This window comes from Equus asinus, chromosome 11 (genome assembly GCF_041296235.1).
Source record: "Equus asinus isolate D_3611 breed Donkey chromosome 11, EquAss-T2T_v2, whole genome shotgun sequence".
In the NCBI taxonomy this organism is placed as follows: Eukaryota; Metazoa; Chordata; class Mammalia; order Perissodactyla; family Equidae; genus Equus; species Equus asinus.
The window spans coordinates 32,364,721-32,383,317 of record NC_091800.1 but is presented as its reverse complement, the minus strand read 5'-3'; the positions used below and the strand labels follow the sequence as shown (position 1 = coordinate 32,383,317).

Sequence of the window (18,597 nt, the reverse complement as noted above, 5' to 3'; positions counted from 1 at the left end):
CTTGCTCATTGATTGTTACTGGAAAATAGGAATGTCATTGATTTGGATGCATAAGTAATCTCACTAAACTATTTGTTCTAATAATTTATATGTAGCTTCTCTTGAATCTTTTACGTAGCCAATTATAGAAGTTAGGGCAAATACACTTTCTGCTAAAAGTACAGAAAGGTGACATTCTTGTTTTGTTCCTAACTCTAAAGGAAATGTGCCAAGTATTTTACCAAAAAAATGTTTGCTGTAGGAAGCCAGCCCTGTGGCCAAATGGTTATCGTTCTGTGTGCTCTGCTTCGGTGGTCTGGATTCGTGGGTTTGAATCCCAGGGGCAGAGCAGCTCCACTTGTCAGCCATGCTGTGGAGGTATCCCATGTACAAAGTAGAGGAAGACTGGCACAGATGTTAGTTCAGGGCTAATTTTCCTCAAGCAAAAAAAAAAGCAAACAATAAAGAGAAAGATTGGCAATGGATGTTAGCTCAGGGTGAATCTTCCTCATCAAAGAAAGAAAGAAAGAAAGAAAAAATGTTTGCTGTAAATTTCTGATAGATACCTTTTACCAGATTAAAGAATTTCGCTTCTATTCATGGTGTACTAAGAATATTCCTGGTTTACTAAGAATTTTGTTTGTTTTTGCTTTGCTTTGTTTTTAGGTTTGGCTGCTGGAAAAAATTCTTTTTACTCATTTGTTAAAATGATATCTTTTTCTCACTAATACGTTAATATAGTGAATTAAATGATAGACTATTGGACTTTCTTTACATTCTTGAGATAATTCCAAATTGCTCATGATTTAAAATATATATTTTTTAATACATATATTTATATATTAATACATATATCTTTAATATATGTATTTATATATATTTATTTATATATATATACACACACACACACAAACTGTTAGATTTGGTTTGTTTGTATTTCATTTAGCATCTTCTGCACCCACTCCAGGAATTTTGATTTGTAATTTTCCTTTCATGCATTATTCTTGTCTGGTTTAGGTATCAAGATTATACTAGACTCAAGGTGAACTGCTATGCTTTCTCTGTTTTTCTATTCTTTGGAACAGTTAGCATAAGACAGTGACCATATTCCTTGAAAATCTGGTAAAACTTGTCAAAACCACCAACAAGTGGTATTTTTTTATATGAGATTTAAACTACTAATTTGATTTCATTCATGGTTATGGATCTATTTGAAATTTTTATTCATTCTTGACCAAGTTAGGCAATATACACAGTTCTAGAAAATTGTCCTTTTGTTATTATGGCTTTTATAGATACTGACTTTATCTGTAGTTCTATTACTAGTTTCCTTTCTAATATTACTTATTTGTGCCTCCTCCCTTTTATATTAATTAAATTTACCAGGGCTTTATCTAATAATATTTTCAAAGAACCACCTTTGGGTTTAACTAATCTTCTTCATGGTTACTCTGTTTTTGATTTCATTAATTTGTGCCCTTAACTACATTATTCCATTCCTTCTCCTTTCCTCGGGTTTAGTATGTCACTTTTTCCTAATTTATTAAGATGAACGCTTAGCTCATGAATTTTCTTTCCCTATTCTTTGCTAATATATGAGTTTAAGGCTAAAAAGAGAAACCTCCTTTAAATGACACTTTAGGCATATCCTTCAAGTGTTCAGATTCAGTTTAGGTCACAGAGTCGTAAATATTTTATAATTTTAATTACAATTTCTTCTTTTGATATCTTATTTAGTTAGACGTCTGATTTAGTTAGAAGTGTTTTTTTAATTTTTCAAATATATGGGCTTTAAATGTATTTTTTGTTATTGTTATGAATTCTGTTGCTTTGTGGTCAGAGAAAGTGATCTTTATGATAAAGACTCTTTGGTTTCATTTGAAGCACCAATTTTTTCATCTAGTGTGGTCAGTTTTTGATATGTGTCATAAATATTCCACGTGTGCTTGAAAAGAATGTATGTTCTTTATCACTGGATATGAAGTCCAATACACCAAACTTGTTAATTGTTTTGTTCAAATCTTTTCTAATTTGTAGAATGTATGATCTATCAGTTTCTGAAAGGAGTTAAAAATCTGTGTTTATAACTATTGTCAACTTCTCCTTGTAATTCTGAGTGTTTCTGTCATATATTTTGACACTACATTCCTTCTTAGTTGTGAGCAGTTCAGAACTATTAAATCTACTAACAGAATAGTTTCTTTGCTCAACTTCTTCATCCCCAATGATGCTTTTGGCTTTGAAGTATATTTTACCTATTGATAATATTATATCTCTTCTCTTTTTGTTAGTGTTTCCCTAGTATATCTTCTCATACCTTCACCTGGGATCTTCCTGTATCATGTTTGAGATGTGACTCTTCCAACAGCATATAATTTGGTTTTGTTCATTTTTTAAACTTCAATCAGAATCTTTCAACTAGAAAGTTTAACCTTGTGTAATGTTTGTGCTTACTTCTAACACTATATCAAGTTCTTTACATTGATTTCTTGTCTTTCTTTTTCCCTTTCATTTCTCCCCATGTTTTATTGATCAAATTTTCTCTGTTTTCTTATTTCTACCTTTACGGGATCCATTTCCATTCTTTTTTGCAGTTGCCTAAAATTTATATATGCATACTTGAACTAACAAAGTTAAAGTGAGTCAATACTTCTATTCTCTTCCTGAAGAATAGAATAATCTAAGAAAGCATTCATCTCTTTTTTTAGTCTCTATATTCTCTTATTTGGTATTTCAGTTTCCCCCATTGTTAATTATTTCTCATATTAGTATTCATTTTTATTACCTTTTTTAATAACACATTTAAATTTAACAATATTTTTACCTATTTCCTTCCTCATCATTATTACTTGAATGGCAGTCTTTCCTTCTGGATTTAGCTTCCTTCTTGCTAAAATACATCTTTAGCAGTTCTTTCTGCAATGTGATAAACTCAGTCTTTACTGAAAAATGTATTTAGCTAGGCAGAGACTTCTCGGGTTGATAGTCATTTTCCCTCAACACTTTCACAATCCTAGTCAATCCTTCTGGAATCTGCTGTTGCTGATCTGAAGTTGTCAATTTAATATTTGCTCCTTTGTAGTTTTTCCGGCTCAGAATTTTTAAGTTCTTCACTTTGTCTTTAACACTATGCAGTAATGTCACAACGCATGCTTGTTTTCCAAACTCTGATCACTCTTGTTTATTTCTGAGATGAATTCACATTACTTGACTTATTTTTATTTGCTTTTTTCAAATAAAGGAAACTTAAAGTTGATTCAACTACCAGGGCATATATAAAGGTCTGTAGAATGCTTTGGGTATGATTATTTCATTCTGATATATTCAAAGTATTACTTTCCCTTATGCTCAAAAATTGTTTACATTGCTTAGCATAGACTATTTACTTCTACTAACACACATCTATAACCAAGTTCTGACTAAGAAGATACTAGGTAGATAATGAATTTATTTCTGTCTATATTTTCTTCAGTTCATGACCCTGAAAAATAAGCAATTAAAGCATTTTTTTCTAATTTTCACTTGGAAGTTTACTAATCTTCTACTTAAAAAAAAGAGAATTGTTTTTATTATTTTTCATAATTATTAGTTATTCAAAGAAAAAGATACTGGAGAGGAGCCTCATTTTAGCTGGAAATACCAGAGAGAGAATAAATTCAAGTTGCAAAACAAGGAGCTTACTTTAGTAACAAGAAAAATTGTCTATTAAACTGAAGATTTACAGATTCTCCTAAGTTGAAAATAGATTCTCTTTTAATTCCTTTAATGTATTAAGGAATGAATGGACAACAGTCATAACCACCATAAAAATAATTACCAGATCATATGAAAATGGTCTAAAAGAAATCTCTGGGCCTACTGAGCACTGTCCTTACTCTTTTCTTATTATTCTTTTAAAATACTTTCATGCAAGTGTGATTCTGTAAGAAAATTCTATAAGCCAATGTTTTCTAATCATTTCCAAGCAGGTATGAAAAATATTAGTGTAGACTGAAAAGATGTTCGTTTTGTTAAATTTGGGCAACTAGACAGTATTATCAAGCATGGAAAGTTCCAAGGCAAATTTGGGAGGCACAAAGTGTGATGCTTAAGAGCACTAGCTCAAAGGACACCTGATTCAAATCCCAAACCCACTTTTACTTATTTACTACTGTCTGACTCAAGAAACTGACTTAAATAGTTTTTTCATCTATAAAATACCTCTTAAAATTGTTGTTACACTTAAATAAGATACGTTCTAAAAAATGAACACAAGGCTGAAATAGCTACATATTCAGACCAATACTTTTTGCAGACCTGTGAGTACAGACTATCAATTAAACTTATGTTACTGTTTCAGCAAAGACCCAGAAACTTGAATTCAGTGAGAAAGGAGAATATGGTTACCTGGAAAGGCAGGCTTTAGTAACAGCACTGTGAAGATTTTCATTAGGGTACTGTGAGAGCCGACGAGAAATCCGCAGTAGCTGTCTGGTTGAAAGTGATGCTGCCAATGATTGTGCCTACCAAAAGGCAAAGACAGTCTGTTAAAAGTCTTGTTTCAACTTGCTGAAAGTCCCTTTAGATGGGTATGATAGCAGAATTCATTATTCCTGAAGGACAAGGCCAAACTTAAAATAAATATGTACTGTTAATGAATTACAAATAAAAATAAACAGAAACTAATTTACACTTAAAACATCCTTGAAGACAGTTTTAAAAAAATCTATAAAGAGTATATATCAATTAAAGCGTTTTAATTGTGATAAGTTCTGTGTATACATGTCTTTTGGAAGGGCGGAGGTTGGGTAAAGGAAGGATGTTATATAATATAGGTCACACCTGACTTACAAATAGGCCTTATGTACAGTTAACTGTTCATGTTTTTTTTGCTTACCAAAGCTGAACTATTAAGATATCCTGAAAATGCTTGGAGCTTTAAGTAAAGCTATTGCTTCTGAAACAGAGAAAAGAAGTTGTGGACAATTCAGGCTGCTGACCACAGAGGTGTCAACCAGTTGGTCAGCTGAGTGGCTGCTTGCTGTTTGGAATCCTTTCCCTAAACTGTCAGTATATTTTCACATTGTTTTCTTATACTTCCCCAAATCTCATTAGTAGAGTTGCTACTATAAAACTCAGGATATGGTAATTACTGATAAATGTTTGTTGACTTGATTGAAATTATCTTGGCAGGCAGCATAAAGTAATGGTAAAGTTTATAAGCTTTGGAATCAGACAAATCAGGCTCCCATCTATTAGCTGTGTGAACTTGGCAAATTACTTAACCTCTTCAAGGCTCATCTTCAAAGTTTTCTCGTCTTTAAAATGGCAATAATAATGCCTTCATCTTTAAGGTTGTTATGAGGATTAAGTTGGAAAAAATTATTCTAAAGCATTTAGCATAGGTCAGACACATATGCATGCTCAAAAACGGCAGTAATTATTATTAAAATTCAGCCTCTGCAAAATGAAAAAATCTAACAGAGGAAGGGGACGTGACTGATACATTAGTATGAATTAAATGAATCAGATTATAACTAGCCTAAGTCCTAACTTAGATCACCTGCATTAGGAGACAGCGGTTTTTCACTGAAAACCAGAGGAAAGAAGAACTTTTGAAGCAACTAGCCCCTTGGGAGAGCTGAACAGGCCAGGGAGAAATGTCATGGAGTGATGAGGGCAGTAAAGTGGGCCTGAGCACCTGAGAGACTGGAGAAGGGGACTCCATGAAATTAACAAATGGTTCAGAAAGGAGGACGGGAGAATGTCAAAGACACACTGCATATTTGCTTGCTTCAAAGTTTCATTTAAGGTCATCTCTGTGTGTCTCAAAGAAGAAAAAGATGAATTGATTTCTCCTTCCTCATGTACTTCATAGCTCCATGAGACACTGGTCTGCTGTTATTAGTAAAGTATTTTGGCTATAACATGGGTTAAATAGTACTTTGAGGACTAGGTTAGGAGCATGATGACATAATCCATTTTTCTGTTAAAAACACATTCTAAGTTTCAAAGAATTCATTTATAAGCAAACATTTGGTTCATCCCTGTTTTCAACAAATTTGCATTCCAGACATGAAGACAATATTTAAATATAAGAAAGCATAAGTTGCAATTCAAAATAGCATATAATTTAATGTCAAAATAAGCAGAGCAGTTGACAACTGCGACAGGGGCTTAAAGTGTTCTAGTGGGCAAGAGAAATGCTATGAACAAAGACATGAAAGCAAAAGGAAGAGAAACACATGCAGAACATAAGAAAATCAGCCTAGCTTTATTAGAGGGTCCTGCTGGAAAGTTCGCTTCCAAATAACAAAGACCTGTGACTGAAGCTTTGAGGAGTTTGGCCTTACTCCTAAAGGTAACAGACTTTGTTATATGTAAAGTAGTAACATGATTTTAATTACTTTTTTTTTTTTGAGGAAGATTAGCCCTGAGCTAACATCTGCTGCCAATCCTCCTCTTTTTGCTGAGGAAGACTGTCCCTGAGCTAACATCCGTGCCCATCTTCCTCCACTTTATATGTGGGACGCCTGCCACGGCATGGCTTGCCAAGCGGTGCCATGTCCGCAGCCGGGATCCGAACTGGCGAACCCTGGGCTGCCAAAGCAGAATTTGTGCACTTAACTGCTGAGCCACCGGGCTGGCCCCTAACATGATTTTAGAAAGACCAATCTGGCAGTAGTATGTAAAGTGGTTGAAGGACAGAGAGAACTGAGACAGGAAACAGAAGCTACTTCAATAACCTGCCTATGAGAAGATAAAGTTCTATGGTAACATTATTGGTATCAAGAATGGAGAGAAGGGATCAACAAATGTTTCAAACGACTTGGCAATTGATGGAGACGAGAAAGAAGGATGGAGATGAAAAAGAAGGATGAATTGAGGATAAGATTGTTTCAGCCAGCACGATTGAAAGTATCCGAAGTTAAATATGACTTAGCAATTCTCATCCTTAGTACCTGGGACCATAAAAAATTCCTATTTTAATCATGGAAAATGTTTGGCAAATGACTCCAATAAGAGAATTCTCATAACGAGAGTCCTATTGAACCAGAAGGTGACTTTCTAGAGGACAACATAACACCGAATTCAGGCTTCACATTGCATTCCTGTGATCAGTGACAACTTTTTAAGAATCTGAAAAACGCCAGCTGTCTCAGTTGATAATATCAAAATGCTTTGCAATAATATCCAGTGTTAAAAAAAAAATCAGAATGAAGCTTTATGTCGAGTCATTTAAGTGTTGAATGAAGGGTTTGGTTATCTCGGCTCTCACATTATTATCAATTAAAAATTCAGTATACTTTAATTTACGAATCCCTAATGTATTTAACATTAATAATATCAAATTTCCAGCCCCAGTTTTATCTTGTAAAAAAGAGAGTGAAGATGTGAGCACATTCCCTCAGTTACCATGGTTATACAGTTTAAGAGCACTCCTTAAGGATTTTTCATATTAGCATGATTAATAATAGTACTTCAGCTTAAAATATGAAAGTTCTGATCAGAAATTATTAAAAGTAATTTTCCTTTTTTTATTCTTGAAGAATTATTTCTTTTATGAAAATGTCACATGTTCTCAGGGAGAGAAAACTCTAGGGACAATCTGTTAATAATTGATCAATCAATTTATTCATTCATCAGACTTACGTTAAATGTCTAGTTTGTGCCAGGCACCAGGCTGGGAAATGGGAATAAAGGAATGAACGAGACCCAGCCTCAAGGAGTTCAAATACTAATTGGGGAGATAAAAAGAAACTATAACACAGCTGCAATAGGTCAATATCGGAAGCATACGCCAAGTGTCATGAGAGCAGATTGGAGACACAGGTTACTTCTGCCTAAGGGGGCTGAGAGACCTGACAGAACAGGGAACCGAGGGACAAGCAGACAGGCAGAAGCACATTCCAGGCATCATCTAAGGCAGAGACATGGGAGTATGTGCTGGGCTTAGAAAATGGCAAGAAACAAAGTGTGGTAGAGCTGAGGGTGCTTCAAGAGAGGCTGTAGGAAATGAGGTGAAAAAAGCAGCTAGGGTCAGATGGAACTCAAAGGCAGGCTTAGCAGACTGCCCTTCAGTCTACAGGCAAAGAGAATCCATCCCTTCACAGTTTTAAAGAAAGCGAAGAACTTACAAAATGGACTTGGGAAAGATCACTCCTGGGCCAATTATGAAAGATTCACTCATTCATTTATTTAACAGAGATTTACTGAACACCTGCTATGTAGCAGGCAAAGTTCCAGATGCTGAGGATACAGGAGGGACCAAAACAAACAAAAACCCTGCCATGCCAGAAGTAAAATCCAAGTGAAGAAAGATAGACAACAAAAAATTAAGTGAGTAAACCATTATTATGTCAACAGGTAATAAGCCCTATGGGGGCCGGTCCCATGGCTGAGTGGTTAAGTTCGTGCATTCTGCTTCAGCAGTCCAGGGTGCCACTAGTTTGAACCTTGGACATGGACCTAGCACTGCTCATCAAGCCACACTGAGGCAGCATCCCACATAGCAGAACTAGAAGGACCTACAACTAAAATATACAACTATGTGCTGGGAGGCTTTGGGGAGAAGAAGAAAAAAAAAGAAGTTCTATGAAGAAGCTTAAAAGCAGAAAGAAAGAAAGGAATGAAATGGGAAGGAAATGTGATTCTAAACAGAGTGCTTCAGGAAGATCTCACTAAAAAGGTGACATCTGAGCAAATCCAGAAGGGGTGAGGAAGCAACCATGCAGCTACCTGAGGATGAGCAATCTAGGCAAAGGAAACACCAATTGCAAAGGCTCTGCGGCAGGCACAACAAAGAGAACAGTGTAGCTGAAAAGAATGATTAAGGGGGAGAGCAGTTGGAGATGAGGTTTCAGAGGTAATTAACAGGGAGCCTGTGACAGCTGGAACATGGCCCTTCCCAAAGATATCCACATCCTAATCCCTGGAATCTGTGAGTTTTACCTTACATGGCAAAGCTGACTACAGGTACGATTAGGTTGAAGATTTCAAGATGAAGATGTTATCCTGGATTATCTGGGTGGGCCCTAAACGCAATCACGTATATCCCTGTAAGAGGGAGACAGAGGGAGAACTGACACAGACGCACCGAAGAGAGGGTGATGTGAAGATGGAGGCTGAGGTTAAAGTGACAAGATCACAAATCAAGGCATGCGGGCAGCCACCAGAAATCGGAAGAGGCAAGGAATGGATTCTCCCCTCGGCCTCTGAGCAAGTGTCACCCTGCTGACAACTTGGTTTCAACTCACTGATACCCATTCCAAACTTTGACATTCAGAACTATGAGAAAGTAAATTTCTCTTGTCATAAACCACTAGTTTTGTTCCAACAGCCACAAGAAAATAATACAGGGCCTTATGAGGAATGAATTATTGGTGTAAATGGCAGTCAAGAGGAAATAATATTCTAGGAGAAAGATTATGAAATCCAACACTAGGACAATTACTGACATAGATAAGAGAACAGGTAAGACATGAAGATGCTAAACTGAGATTTGCTTTCAGGTTAAATGGAGATGGCAGGAAGCAAGGAATCAACAGTGATGTCAAGACTTCTAATTTAGGTAATTTGGTAGACAGATTATTTACAAAGTCAGGAAATTAAATAAGGAATAGGAATAGACTTAAAGGAGAAAGATAGTTTAGCTGTATAAGGTATGGTGACTATACAGTGATCACAGAGTATCCAGTTACGAAGTGAAAGAAACTAACATTCATTAAGCATCTACTAAGGAGGATATTCGTCATGTATCTTCATGTTTAATCACTGCAACCTCTTTATGAGGTAGATGGCACTTCCCATTTTACAGATGAGAACACTGAGACCCACAGTGTAAAGACAGTGACACCCTTGATCTTTCCAACATACCATCCCAGAATGGAAATACAATTAAAAATAGAGCATCAATGAGAAAAGAGAAGTTAGAAGCTGAAGATAAAGATGTAGGCATTAACGCAGAGGTGACATTTGAAGCAATAAGGACACATGAGATTGCTTAGCATAAGAGACGGAGGGCAGAGCCAAACCCCGAGAAACACCAAGTACTCCTGTAGAGCTAAAAGTTGCTTTCTATGACATCAGCCATGAGGAACTGGAAGAAATGCTAAAATCACTGAAAGAGTAAAATATACACGTTGTACAAAGCATAACATAAGGGATAAACACCAGCTTGAAAAATGGATTTTAAAGCACTGAACTCTAAGAACATAAAGCAGCAGCATGTCAACAATAGAAAATTCTGTGGGAAAAAGCCCAGACTTACTGTTGGATCCTGTGTCTCTCTGAGTTTGTGTGTAAACAATAACAATTTGTCCAAAGCTTCCTGAGGTATATTTGGAACCTATTTTATGAGAGAATTGAGGAAAGACAGAAAGAATAAATTGGGATATTTGATCAATCAACCAGAAATTATGGCTATTTAGCAAACAATATTAGAATTACATTTTAGAAAGTCCTTGATTATAGGTAACATGTTTAACTCACGGATAAATTTGCTTATTCATCTTCTCAGGAAACAGTTAAGCCTCTGCTTTCTCTTTAAGAATCAAGTAATCAAAACCAAGCTACCCGTCTCCATATACAGTTCAATCCCCAGGATAAAAGTGAAAGGAGCCACTAATTCAATTAAAAACTGGCTTTTATAGTGTTCCCATAAAAAACTTTTCATACATTATCACTTCCTTTTTTGTTAGCTTCAGTATGATATTTTAAACTCTAATTCAAGCATTTTCTTACTGAAACCAAACTCCTTCATTTAGTAGTAATCTTACACATGTCTACTAAGTAATGTAAGGTATCCTTGTATAAAAAACGGATCCCAAGCTGTCCATTTTTGCAGGACTTTTAAACCACGTACCTGAGGGGTATGATCAACTTATCAATGAGCTCTGAAGAACAGTTGCTCAAATAACACACATTGACTGCTTTTAACTATAACCATTGTAATCTAATTAAATACTGATTTGAACTGAATTATAAGAAATTTTTACTTAATAACAAATTTAAATTTTCTAAAAGATCAGAAAGAGATGTTAGACCAATGGTATAATGTGACCATTTCAGAAGTAAATCACTCAGGATTTTTTTGTCATTTAAGTGATTGGAACCTTTAGAAACTCTATTCAGTACATACTTTATCTCATTTATTCTTTAAATCAATCCTGCGATGTAAGAAGTACTATTACCCTCATCTTCAGATGAAGAAACTATGGTTGAGTAATTTATCCAAGATCTGGAAGCTAGCAAGTAGTGGATGTGGCATTTAATGGCAAGCTGTTTGACTTTAAAGTCAATACATTTATCCACAGTCATGTTCATGACAAGATTTAAAATTAATCAGTTCATTCTGATATTTCAAAGGTGATGAGTGCATGTATGTAAAAAGTTACTTATCAATGATCTAGAACAACACTGTCCAACAGAACTTTCTATAATGATGGAAACGCTCTTTGTCTATGCTGTCTAATATGGTAGCCAAAAGCCTCCGTGTGCCTATTGATCATTTGAAATGACTAAGAAAACGAATTTTAAAATTTTATTTAATGTGGCTAGTGCTACTACATTGAATAGTGCAGTTCTAGAACTCCCAAAGTGCTAAACACAATGCTTGCTTAATGCAGATGTTGAAGAATGGATTACATACACCACAAGCCACCAGACAACTAATTAGGTAAGTAGAGGATATATTACAGTCCTGAGGGGACCAGGACTACTTAGTATTTTCTACAAAATCTAAGGAGCTAAAATATATTTGACCTCCCTTTATAGAAGGAACTGAAAATAGTCGCCTTTGGCTGAATATAAAAGAAAAAGGAATCCCCAAACTGAGGAAAGAGGAGAGCCAGCCTACATCCATGGTTCTCAAATTATAGTTCCCAGACCAGGAGCATCAGCATCACCTGAGAACTTTAGAAAGGCAAATTCTCACGTACCATCCCAGACCTACTGACTCAGCAATCTGCATTTTACTGAGCCCTCCAGATGATTCTGAAAAACGTTAAAGTTTGAGAACCATTATTTGAAGATATTTGTGAGTAAATAGGGAGAAAAAGCCAAAAACGTCCAACTCTGCTCCAGCAGATGTCAGAGTGCCTCCAAAAGAGAACGGCTGAAGGCAATAGGCTAAAGCTGGCTTCACTCTTACCATTTCCTTAATCACTTGGATTTCTTCACTTTTGACAAGTGGTTTCATGTAATGGAAAAAGAACATGGTTAAGAATTCTGGTCCCAGCCACTGCTGTGTTGTACTTCCAATAACGGGGGGTTCTGCCAAGGCAATGATTCTGAAGGAGGGGTGGACAGGAAAAATGGATCTAAAAGGGAAAAGAAAAAAAAATAACATACCCTTTCACGTTAGAAACTAGGTCATGGTAGCTAAAGCCTAGGCAAAGATAAACCTATCATACTGTTAATATAGTCAAAGCTACTATCCAAAGAACAAGCTTTGAAAAAAGTCAGGACATTTTAAGAACCTAATATTAAAACAAAACATGAATCATCTACTGCTGATATATGATGTACCATATCCACTGATGAAACTCTATCCCTGGCACAAACCACTGTTTTGGACATGTTGTTATGGCTACAATAAATTTTCTCCATAGTCCCTTGAAACAAAATCCCATCCAGTTCATATTCATTACATAGGTCCCCTTTCTTATTCAAATTCCCCTCAAAATCTTCTGTCTTGCAAGAAACCCACTCTATGTCAATCACAGAAAGACCAAGGAGTATAATTCAAAATGAGGAGACTTTTTACAATACAGAAAATTTAAGCAGCATAAGGGGATGGATTAAGTTTAAAATTTGGATTTACAATAAGAATACTTAGGTCTTAAAGAGGTAGAGAAAAATTGAACTTTTATATAATCCACTCTTTTGTCATTTTATAGGAAACATCATGATTTTTAAAGTGATCTCTTTTATAATCTCTGCTAGGGAACCTGAGGATGTAAATATTCTAGGACACATAGAGGAATAAGGGAAGACTTCTCATGGTTTGTAAAATGACTTGAATAGTTTTTGGAGAAGAGACTAGAAATCCCTTATTATGATCTAATCATGTGGGAACATTGTCAGTTTTTATCAATTCTACTCAAAAGCTCAGGGAAATATATCTCTAGAGGGTAATATCATCGTTGCTAAGAGAAAGGAGAGATGAAACTCAAATACCTGCCAAGATCTTCACAAAAACAAAAATACAGGTACATAACGGGCACTTCTCCAGAAATGGATTATCCATTGCCAATAACTATTACAACAGAACTCAATAGTTAAGTGATTAGGCAGCAAGAATATCAGGAGGTAGGATATGGTATGTGTGGAGAGAATCAGATAAGTACTCAGAAGATTTAAGATATGAAAAAGTCTCCCAATACAATGGGTAGGTCCAGTGAGTCCCTAACTGCAGGATCTACAGTTTTAGCGGCCAAACCACAATTTGTAAGCCAAGGAAAAGCAATCTTTAGAAATAGTCATATGAAAGGTCTGGATGAATACATAAAAGCTACCAGACAGCATTTCATTTCTCCAGGTAGGGAAAAAAGACAATTTACAGATGTTCAAGAAGGGCATGGGGATGATGTGTCCAAAGGAGTTGTTCTAGAAAAGAGGGAAGGACAACAACATAAACAAGCCACTGAAGGCCTGAGGATAGCATGATCACTCAGGATTGCTAGTAATTAGATCGTCACATTACAGAATCTGGACACAGAAAATTCTGGAATCTGAAAGCTAAAAGGGAAGGTTATTCCATTTTCTATTTCTGCTAAGTGGTTTGCTATAATCTAGAAAACTCTGCTTCACGGCCCAGCAACAGATGTTGGATTCATCCTTGATCCTCCTCTCTCCTAGTTGGGAGAAAAGAAGGTGGGAGAGACACAGCCTGCTTTGACTGCACAAAATTAAAGCTGCAGATGTAGTTTCTCAATAAAGACAGTGAGGGATACTAAATCAGGGAGTAAACAATGCCAAAATCCAACAAACAAGCCAAAAGGGGAAGTCCAATTTACGTCCTTAAACCAACAGTTCAGGAAACAGGTAGTACAGCTGAGCTGTAAAGCTAGGACTAGAAGAGCAATTAACAGGAGAGCAAGCTAGGTGGTTCAAATTTAAATGGGGTGATGGTCATTGCTTAGGACATATATTGTCTGTGGCTTGCTTTCTGGTACTGACTCTAGGAGGGTACCTGAGTGACCTGACCCAATTTAAAGGGGGCAGTTTCTGAAAGTTGATGAGGTAGGCAGAGAAGTGTACACCGACTATAAAACAGTCATCAAACTATTGAAAAACAAGATGAGAAGGATCTTTTTTGTATGCTAGGTTCTCCCCAAAGGCTTCCTTACATATGAATAGGTCATATGGAAAGTCATTTCCTGATAATGTAGGTTCTTCAACTCTGCAAGTTAGAGAACAGAGTACTCCTGAGGATCTGCCATGTACTTTTGGGTGATTTGACATATTGGTGGATAATGCAATGGCTGAAGAAGTGGTAAGTAATTGAGAATTAGGAAAAAAGCACTATTAAAATGTAAAATCAAGGATAACTTTAATTTTACCAGAATTTAACAACAAATAACAAATGAAAGTCAAAGTATGGCTTAACTTCAGATAAATAGATATTACTTCTTAAAGATTAAAGATTTAAGAAGCAAAAAGATCTTTTAAAAAGATTTAAAAACAAAAATATCATGGTCAATATGTGTGTTTAGGGGGTATAGTTTTTTAAGAGTACCTTCCAAAGCTTCTCAACAATAAAAAGGAATTAATTACTTAGATACACAAAATAATGATGCTGAGCAAAAGAAGACAGACCAAAAAGAGTACATACTGTGTGATTCCATTTATATAAAACTCCAGAAAATACATGCTATAGGTGCTGGCCCCATGGCCTAGTGGTTAAGTTTGGTGCAGTCCACTTCAGCAGTTGGGGGTCAGTTCCTGGGCACGGACCTACACCACTTGGCAGCAGCCAGGCTGTGGCAGTGACCCACATACATGTTAGAGGAAGACTGGCACAGATGTTAGCTCAGCGCAAATCTCTCTCAAGCAAAAAGAGGAAGGCTGGCAACAGATGTTAGCTCAGAGCAAATCCTCCTCAGCAAAATATACTATATATATTTTTAAAAAAAAAAAGAAAATATAAGCTACATAGAGTAACCAGAAGTAGTTTCCTAGGGGTTGCAGAGGAGGGTTAGAAGGGAGAGGAAGGAGGGATTACAAAGGAATCTGAGGATACTTTGGGGGTCATAGATGTATTCATTATCTTGATTGTAGTGATGGTTTCATAGGTATATATAAATAACAAAAATTATCGAACTGAAAAAAATTATCAAACTGTACACTCTAAATATGCAGTTTACGGGACCAGCCCCGTGGCCGAGTGGTTAAATTTGCCCGCTCCACTGTGGCGGCCCAGGATTCGGATCCTGGGCGCGGACATGGCACCGCTCGTCAGGCCACATTGAGGCGGCGTCCCACATGCCACAACTGGAAGGACCTGCAACTAAGATATACAACTATGTACCAGGGGGGATTCGGGGAGACAAAGCAGAAAAAAAAAAAAAAAGATTGGCCACAGTTGTTAGCTCAGGTGCCAATCTTTAAGAAAAAAAATAAATATGCAGTTTATTACATCAATTATACCTCAACAAAGTTACTAATAAAACGAAAAAGAAAGACTGCAATAAATCCAACATTTTGAAGGAAATTATACAGTACATTTTTGTCAAATCTGTATATTAAGAAACTTGAAAGAATGATATGGAAGGTTTCTATAAAGATATGGATCATGAACCAGAAGAGGATTTTGTAACTGGCCTTCCATACTGTAACACTAATATTCCAATTCAGACCTAGAGGTTATGCAGTTCTGTACACAGCCCACATTTCTTCTTTTTTTCTATGCAATGTAGTAAACTTCATGGACACATTCCTTACTGATCTTTATACTACACAAAGTAATACTTGGAAGAGAGAAGATGCTAAAATAAATAAATGCATTGCTACTGTTAATAATCATAACTGCAAGAAACTTTGGAAGACCTTTGGTGTCAGGGACAAAACAAAGGTAAGTGATACAAACTGAAAATAATGGTTTCCTACCCAAAAGCAGAGCTGCCACCCTAATGGTCTTGAATGAATTTGTGAGAGAAGGTGCATTCTCTGTATCAAAAAGACAAGACCAATACACAACATTAAGTAACGAGACCCTTACAGGCACAGAGCTTAAAACTATTCCTTGACCACAAAAATGTTTAAGATTATTTTTCAAAATCAGAATTTGCTTAAGGCTCTCTGTTTTGAGATCAAACACAAAGACCTGGGCATAAAATCCTGGATCTACCTTGAATTTTGTTAAAAATTTATACGGCCTAATTTGCTAGCAAGGAGATACTGAGGTTTCTGGGCAGGCAGCAGAGAGTGCTTGGATCCTAACTGTCTTCAAACATAAGGGTAAGAATAAAAGGGTCCTAAGAATCTTACTGATCAAGAATCTTCCCAATGTCCAGTTATAGTTCACCACTGATCAATAAAAGCTGAGAGATTATAAACTGTGTTCAATGTTCGATCACAATCAATAAACATAAAATATTCAACAAAAAATGCAAAGCCATTAGAGTATATAATACTACAACTGAGACTAGTCCACTAATCTGTATCATTTCCCTGGGATAACCAAAAGTCTTTTCTTGGCAAAATAAACTATTAGTAACTCACTATTTTCTCAAGAAAAATCTTACCTCCCTCATCTATGCTCTGACCAACGGCAGGAAGGGACAAATTTAGCAGCCTATAGTATTTGTTCTCTCCCTTTCCCCAGAGAAGTTTTTCTCATCAAAGGAAGCAATTCTATTTTGGTCCTTACTTCCTGTGAGAAATGCAGGGATGGTGTCTGATGTGTGTGGCCATAATGCTATTTCTAACCATCATGTCCACAGTATTTCTGGTGTCTTGCAAACATGAGAAGGAAAGTCTCTAAAATTTCTTAAGCCATTTCCAAAGGCATATTAGCCATGTGATTACCTACAAAGAATGTAAAAGCTTGCAGAGCCCTCTAGAAATGATCAAGGGATAGGATCTTGGTGAAAGTTTGGCAAAGGAGTCAAATATAATGTTTAGAAATTGGGTTTCACTCTATGAAGTTGAGAGGTTTGGTAACCCATTGCTAGCAGCTGTTAATTATGAGATGCTATGGTATCAGACCTGTCATTAAAAGGCATGTATTCCTAATTAGTAGGTTCATAAAAGGAAACATTGCCAGAGGTCATCTAAAACCAGATTAATAGAATTATCTTTACTTTGAGTTTCCTAGAAGTTATCCTAGGTTACGATTTATTCACTCATTCAAAAACATTCACTAAGTGGTCTGCTACGTGCCAGGCATTGTGACATTAGAAACAAAGACATGAAGTACAGAGCAAGACAGAGTCCTGAAAACATTAAAGTCTTAGGCTCCAGTTATTTCCTGAGGCCCTACTGCATCCTTGACTTTCCTTTGAACATGTGAGATACCACTAAGTTCCTTTGTGCAACAATTTAAGGGTTTTTTTGGTTACTTGTAAAAAAAAAGGAGCCCTTGCAAACACAAATGTGAAAATTGTTCCTATCTGAAAGCCAAACAGGTATCTAAATTTACCACATTGGGTCTAGAGGCAAAGAAGCTCTTAAATCTGCCGTCCTTTCATTCTACCTCTGATCTCTTTACTCTATCTCAAAATCCCCCACGAGGAAACAAAACACTAATACCTGAGTTTGTCTAAAGACTATCAGAAATAATAATCACTTTGATAAACTCCGGTTCTGTGATTAGGTACAGAAATGAAAAGGACAGACCACTTGGGTTATGAGATTCTAATCTGCAGTTCCAATGCTAATGCCAAGAGTGATGGATTAGTTATGGACAGCATATAGAATCAACCCCTGCTAGATAATGGATCGTATTACTTACAAGAACAACTCATGAAATAAATTAATTTCCTCACCGAGTACAAATTTCCTGCTTTTTATGCTGTGCTACGCCTTTTTAGTCAAGGTGCCAGCTCTCTATCCAATAAACACAGCCTTGAAAGAAATACTATCAGTTGCTTAAAGAAAGAATCTAACCTATTATAACCTAATATAACCCTAAAAGAGAACATATTTATTCCCAGAAAGACAAAAGTGGGCTACAAAATTTATCCTAGGTTAACCAGGGAAAAGGTAAAGACATTTGCCAACAAGCCATATCATCAGAGTAAAGCAGACTGTGATAAAATGACTATGTTTAACAACAAAATAAAGAGAAAACCTGTTTGAAATATAAGAAAATAGTGTGTTGCTCAGGTAAAAAAAAAAAGGAGGACTACTGATAAGAAAAGGAATTAGACTTTCAACTGGTAGAAATATTTCAGACAGAGAGGAGAATCCACTGTTAGACACCACACCTCTGAAAAGTCAATGAAGTTCTGAGAAATTGTCAGAATATAAGAAAGAAAAGAAAATTAGAAGTTCAGCTCAGGAGTTTCAACATCTAACGAAATTTGCAGAAAGGGAGATCAGAGGCAACAGGGAAGCGGAAGTGGAGAGAGATGGAGGATGACACACGAGCTACAGGTAGAAGAACAAGCCCAGACCAGGCCAAGTCAGAACACA

General features: G+C 36.2%; 1 protein-coding gene across 2 annotated transcripts in view; it reads right to left on the bottom strand.

Annotated features, from left to right (window-relative positions):
• Nucleotides 1-18,597, bottom strand: part of VWA8 (von Willebrand factor A domain containing 8) — a 357,448-nt gene that overhangs the window by 232,786 nt on the left and 106,065 nt on the right. For both annotated transcript variants that reach the window (XR_011492999.1, XM_014866869.3), the window contains exons 15-17: nucleotides 12,110-12,278; nucleotides 10,229-10,306; nucleotides 4,366-4,481 (exon numbers count right to left, since the gene is read on the bottom strand). Coding sequence is in view for 1 of the 2 variants with exons in the window: in XM_014866869.3 (XP_014722355.3) it covers nucleotides 4,366-4,481; nucleotides 10,229-10,306; nucleotides 12,110-12,278 (363 nt within the window). In the remaining variant the exon portion in view is untranslated. The remainder of the gene's footprint in view (nucleotides 1-4,365; nucleotides 4,482-10,228; nucleotides 10,307-12,109; nucleotides 12,279-18,597) is intronic.